Source organism: Eublepharis macularius, chromosome 1, assembly GCF_028583425.1.
Source record: "Eublepharis macularius isolate TG4126 chromosome 1, MPM_Emac_v1.0, whole genome shotgun sequence".
Classification (NCBI taxonomy): Eukaryota; Metazoa; Chordata; class Lepidosauria; order Squamata; family Eublepharidae; genus Eublepharis; species Eublepharis macularius.
Genome location: NC_072790.1, coordinates 226,300,557 through 226,306,859, shown reverse-complemented (window position 1 = coordinate 226,306,859; position 6,303 = coordinate 226,300,557). Strand labels below are relative to the sequence as shown.

The 6,303-nt window shown below is 45.3% G+C and overlaps 1 protein-coding gene across 1 annotated transcript; it reads right to left on the bottom strand.

Annotated features, from left to right (window-relative positions):
* Positions 1–259: 259 nt before the first annotated feature.
* On the bottom strand, positions 260–5,888 carry ZDHHC24 (zinc finger DHHC-type containing 24). The gene is made up of 4 exons (XM_054984821.1): positions 5,614–5,888; positions 3,910–4,187; positions 2,611–2,923; positions 260–1,957 (listed from the first exon to the last, which is right to left on the bottom strand). Exons 1-3 carry the CDS (start codon positions 5,886–5,888, stop codon positions 2,613–2,615), a joined length of 864 nt encoding a protein of 287 aa, XP_054840796.1. The 3' UTR covers positions 260–1,957; positions 2,611–2,612.
* Positions 5,889–6,303: the final 415 nt, after the last annotated feature.

Here is a 6,303-nt window from a genome sequence, read left to right as displayed (position 1 = left end):
TGCTCTCCCATTTTTGCTTCCTCAATAAAAGTAGGGCTTTTTTTGTTCCTTGGATCTGAAGCTTTTAATGACGTACTCTCTTTGCCTGAATCATCAGATAAGTGTGTTCTGATGAAACGGGACATTCCTGCTTGTGAGTTTCTGGAGCTATCCGTCTGGACACTACTGGAAATGCAGTGCTGGAGGAGAAAACCTGTTCTCATCTAAGGAAGGCTGTTCTTACGTTCCTCTAGAAAAAAAGCCCAACAGGATTTTTGTTTAAATAGCATTTTAATGTGCAAAGAGCTTTTACATACCCTTACAAGAACCTCACAAGGTGGGTCAAGATCTCAAAAACTGGGTACAGATAAGACAGTAGCTTGCCCAAAGCAACCCTGTGGGGTTCATGACTAAGAAAAGATTTGAATTGAGTTTTGCCAAGTCTTCTCTTCAGTGCCATGGGATAGGCAGCCATCACCAGAGCCTGGTGATGTTGCCAAGCCTCTCATCAGCTCTTTTTTTATTTATTTGCACTGTTAGCTGGTTTACTGCTGAAGGTACAAAGAAGTTCCAACTACCCACAAGGTGCGTGGGCTGACAACATTTTGCAGGCCTCCCTTGGGGAGTTGCTAAGAGATTTTCTGAGGAAAGCAGATTTTTAATTTTTTTTTTTTGCTTTACTCAGAGTGGGTTGCATTTCTCAGAAGCTGAAAACATACTGCATCAGGAACACCACTGCCCCCTCTATTGCTGTCTACCCCTAATACCCTGCTCAGTGTACAATTGTAGATAAAGTCTCCAGAGTGACACCCCACCTCTGGAAGAAGGGAGGGGGGTCATTAGCTGAGTACTGGCTTTTGTGCAAAAGGTCACAGGTTCCAATCCCCAGGAACTCATTAGTCACCACACGAGCTAAACAGACCTATGGTTTCACTTTCTCTATAATGCAACTTTAGACTTAAGACAGTGAGGCACCAGAGCTGTCTCTACATCCCAATCCTATTGGGCTTGTAGCAGTGCAGAGCTTGCCTCCAAGGGTTTACAATCTCAGTAGGAACATAATAAAGCCCTGCTGGACCAGACTAGTGGTCCATCTAGTCCTGCATCCTGCCTCACACACTGGCCAACCAGTTACTTCAGAGGGTCAACAACAGGGCACTGACGCTGAGGCCTTCCCCTGATGTTACCTCCTGGCACTGGTATTTAGAAGTTCACTGCCTCTGAATGTGAAGCGACCAGATTTTGGTCAGAAGCATTTTGCAAGGGGTAAATGGGCAATGTGACAAGTAAACAGGCAGTAAATATTGTGGCAGCCACACACTGAAAGGCCCCAGGTCATCAATACAAACAGTTGCAGCAGCCAACTATTGTGAGACATCTGGTAGAATCCTAAAGGAACTAGGTTAAAAAAAGACCAGAACTTCAACATGCTGCAGCTGCAGAACTGCACAACGCACTAGTCCAAGCTCTCTTCACTTCTACAGCAGATGTGTTTTCTACATTCTTCAGGGAACCAATCCCACAAGTGTTGCAAAGGGGAAGGGAAAGAGATGGATATGCAAAAACTCCACAATTACCACAGATTTGGCCACTATATAGTTCCTCCATGTTATTTCCAACTACTGAACATTCCTTGCTGCCCAAGAGAATAAAGGGGAGGTGACATTAAGTGCTGAAGAACTAATGGAAAAGCACTAAGACGGCAAAGAAATTTGGTCCCCGCATCAATTTTCGGGCTGATATGAGAAGGAGTAGACCCAAAAGGGTGGTCCCTACATTGCCTTCCTTTCGAATCACTGAAGCAAACCACTTCAACCACTAAAGAAGCAGAGGGGAAACCAAAGCAGATGGAGATCTGATGAAGGAGGCGCCCAGCAGTAAAGGTCATCTATAGTTCTGAGCAAAGTCAAGAAGTGGAGGCAGCCATCACTCTCCCACACCAAGGCAAAATTTCCCTGGGAAGTAGCAAGAACAGGACCTGGAAGAAGAGAGTAAATGTGTTAAGTCAAGCACCGTCATTACCAAACCAGATTTTCTAAGTATAGTATCTTGAGCATGAGGGAAAGCATTTGTTGTACTGACAGTATAGAAGAACAAGGTTTGATAGAAGTCATATTACAATCCAATCTGTCTAATTACAACAAATGGATTTCCAGAAAGACAACCTAAAGATTCTATGTTCTTTTCTTCAAAAGAGACCGGAGAGCCAGTTTCTACCTTGCTTGTCTGTATAATGTATGGGGGAATAGAAGGAGGTAATAGCCTGAATTAAAGACTGAAGGAGTTTTTAAACCAAAAGACTCGTTAACACTGAAAGTGCAGCAGCCCTAACTCCCTCTGGGGGAAGGGAGAACAGAAGTAGTCACTACTTCTGCCTCCTCAGTCTGTGCTTATGTGCACATGCACGTGTCTTCACTATCTTTGTACCCTAATTTACAAATACAAAGTGGGTGGTAAACAAAGAGGTCTCTGTCTGCTGTACATCTTACCTCTGGAACTCCCTACTTGTAGCTGTCTGCCTTGGGCTAAGCCTGCTGAGTTCCAGGAGCCAGATGAAGACCTTTCCCCCCCTTTTCTCAGGCATTGGGGAGGGTCCTGCAGAAACAGTCCTAGCCTGCACATGGAACCCACCTTTAGAAGTCACGGGACTTGGGAAGTGGTTCAGATCTGGGTTTCCTGGTTTGGAAGGTGATCCCATCCCCTGGCAAAGGGGAGGTGATGAAAGGTGAGAGCCACACAAGGTACCACTGCTCTCCCAAGACATCCTGAAGATTGCTCTGCCATCCCAAATCATACTGACGATTCCCTTCAAACCATTCTTTGGTTGTCTGACCCCGCAGAGTCAGCAGGCTGTGGAAAAGAAGGAAGCCAGTGCAGAAGAGGAAGCCCACCATGCAGACATCCGTCACGAAGGCGTAAATGAAGGTTGTAACACTGACTTGCCCTACAAGAGACATTTCAAGGAGTTGATTAGTTGCTTCAGCCACAGAGCATTAAAAAAAAGGGAGGGGGATAATATTATATAAGAAAGAATTTTGGCCACTGTTGAGGATTCCAGAGGAAAAGTTGGATTTATCCATAGCTGCAAGAAACCATGTTTCGTTACAGAATCTTCAAATGAACTGGATTCTTGGAGCATAAAACTACATATGAAAACATTTACATCCAAGTCATGCATCAAGTGGTGAAAGATAGTCTACAACCTTGTTGAAAACTTGCCTGCATTAGCACTAATCCCTTACGGATTCCCATTCTGCTAACAGTCACTGAAATTTCTACTGAAATGGAATGACCCTAAGACTATTGATAAAATCCTTCGGGGAGAAAGGACTGCAGAGGAATAAGCTACTCCCATGGAAGAACTAAATGAACAATTAAGTAGGAAGAAGACTAGCTGAGGACAGAGTCATGAAAACTCAGAACAAGAAAGAGAGTCAAGCAGGACAGCATGATTGAAAGGCAGCAGAAAGTTCAGGGAGGAAGAGGACACAGAGCTTTTGCTTCACCACCAAGGAGACTGTCAGTGATTTTGGTGATGTAGCTTAAGTGGTGGGCAGAAAGCAGGAACAAAACTGCAGATGGTCAGAAGAATTAAGGTAGCAGGAGGTAGCACTGTAATATAGGAGTTTGGGGGCAGATCCAGAATCTATCAGCATACTAAAAACCAGCAGTCCATCTGATCTTGTATCCTAATATTGAAAGAGAGGTATTGAAGAGTTCTGCAGCTATGTTGCTCAGGCAGGTAGCTGGCATATGAAAAAGAAAACAGGATGAATTAATAGTGGATAAAATCCTTTGACTCTTCTGTTCTCCTCCAGAGGCATGCAGCTTCTTGATAGTGAGAATGAACTCCAAACCTAGGGAATGAGCCAAACCTGGCCATAAATGGGATAGATGGTTCATTGTGATAGTAGGAACACCATTCCTTACCTATCAGTAGCATGAGCCAGGGCATAACAAGCAGAAGGACTGTCTGGACAGGACTCCCCTCCTGTTGTAGTGACATGACTACACTGGCATTGAGCAGGCAGCCAAACAGCAGGGCAGCAGCTCCATGAAGTAGCAGGCAAAGGAAGTATCGGTAGTTCTGGTAGCCCAAACACTGGCCTAGTAACGTGCAATGGTGGTCGCGTCGCAGGACACAAACATTGCAGGAGAAGCAGTGAGTGCAGCGGGGAGGTACGTGAGTCTGGCAGGAGTAGCAATAACTGGAAAAAGAAGAGAGGGCATGGCTGACAGACAGCTACAGAACGGCAGTGGTGATAACTCCTTGCTTGCATTATTCTACCTTCTCTGGTAGTGCCAGGCCCTTGCTCAGTACCAAGCTGCCACACTTCTATTTTCAAGAGTTCTGTCTCTGTTCTATTAATAAAAACAAATATTTTAAAGAACCAAAGTATCTGGGCACATGCAGAATGCTTTTCTTCTGATTAAATCTCATTTACTTTGGCCAATTTATTTAGAGCACGATGGTTGTTGGGGGTTTTCCGGGCTGTATTGCCGTGGTCTTGGCATTGTAGTTCCTGACGTTTCGCCAGCAGCTGTGGCTGGCATCTTCAGAGGTGTAGCACCAAAAGACAGAGATCTCTTAGTGAGATCTCTGTCTTTTGGTGCTACACCTCTGAAGATGCCAGCCACAGCTGCTGGCGAAACGTCAGGAACTACAATGCCAAGACCACGGCAATACAGCCCGGAAAACCCCCAACAACCATCGTTCTCCGGCCGTGAAAGCCTTCGACAATATTTAGAGCACCTTTGATTTCATGATATATTCATTTTAAATCTCATCTTGCAAAACCTGTTTCTCCCATACTGCTGCATATGCTGCTGATGTTACAAGTATGGTGCTACAAGGTTTTGGTTTTTTTTTTTTAATCAAAAAGGAACTTTGCAGCAACTCAGTCCAACTTGCCTGACACAAATTTTCATAGACTGGAGTCCCTTTGTCAAATACATGAAGCAACATTCTCAGTTGGCAGATACACATGAGCATGTTACATTGGAGGCCAAAACATCACCACAAAGGTCTGTGCAAAGCTAATATACAGAAGAGCTTCTCCACACCAACAATTGTTGACAACACAATCTTCCTACCTTTGCTAAAGCTGATACGTGTGTGTGTGAGGGGGGCTTTGCCTCAGTTCAGTGTCATGAGTTTAGAATCCCACTAATTATATATATGCATCTATTTATTTGATGAAATGAGCGCTGGTATACAAAAATTTATGCCACAGTTAAGGCTACCAAATCTGGTTTGGGAAAGTCCTGGAGTTTGGGCCCAGGGTTAGCCACAATTAAGCTGCTGTGTTTTGAAGTATTACAATATTCCTGTTTGCTCAGGCTACACAGACTTTTCTTAAAAAGCTGTTTTTCCAAAACACATTTCCCTTGTAATAATAATCCTAGATAGGGACAGAACACATCTGAACATGTACAAAGTTCTCACACAAACCAGTAAACTTGCAAACTTAATCCACCCCATCAATGACCCCGCCGTTTTGTTACAATTCACACCACGCCTCACTCACTCATACCCCGCCTATTCATCCCCAACTCTCGCCCTCTTTGGCCAAAAGCGCCGTCGATCAAGTTCCGTCCCGGCCCCACCTACAGGTGGAAAGGCGTGTGACTCACTCCCATCCTTGCCCCGCCCCCGCAAGCATGACGCCGCGCGTGCTGGGCGAGGCGGTGACGAAGCGGCGCGCATTCTCAAGCGCGTTCCCGAGCAGGAAGAGCAGGGATGCCAACGACAAGAACGGGAACGGCTGTGCCTTCTCGTGCTCGTGCCCGTTGCCGTCTCCGCGCCGTAGCCGCACCAGCACTACGAACACCTCTAGGGCGAGTGCGCCCCCAAGCGCCACCCCCGCGCACAGAGGCACCGCGTTCCGGCCCCAACCGTTGCCAGCCATAGCAGCGCATGCGCAAGATACGCGGGTTCTAGTTTTGTCTTCCCTCTGTTTTTTTTTTTAAATTTTGCCTCAGCCCGCTCTGCTCGTTCAGTTTTCAATAATAAGGTTTTAGCCAATCGGTGCCTCTCGGCTCCACCTTCCATGACTGATTGGTGGCGCTTCTGACCAATCCTTTGGTAAGAGTAGTGCGCCTAGCTCTTCCTTCCCTCCCCCATGTTTTCTCTCAGAGAAGTAGGATAGCTGGGTAGGTTACTGCTGATTTTCATTGGTTAATTTAATTAAATATATTTATAAGCTTCAGTACTAGCTTCGTACAATACCTTAAACAGGTATGTACTTAAAATAAATCAAAGCAGAAGTTACTCAGTCAATAAATTCATAAAAGCAAATTCCTTTTTCCTAGATGTGTGAGCAG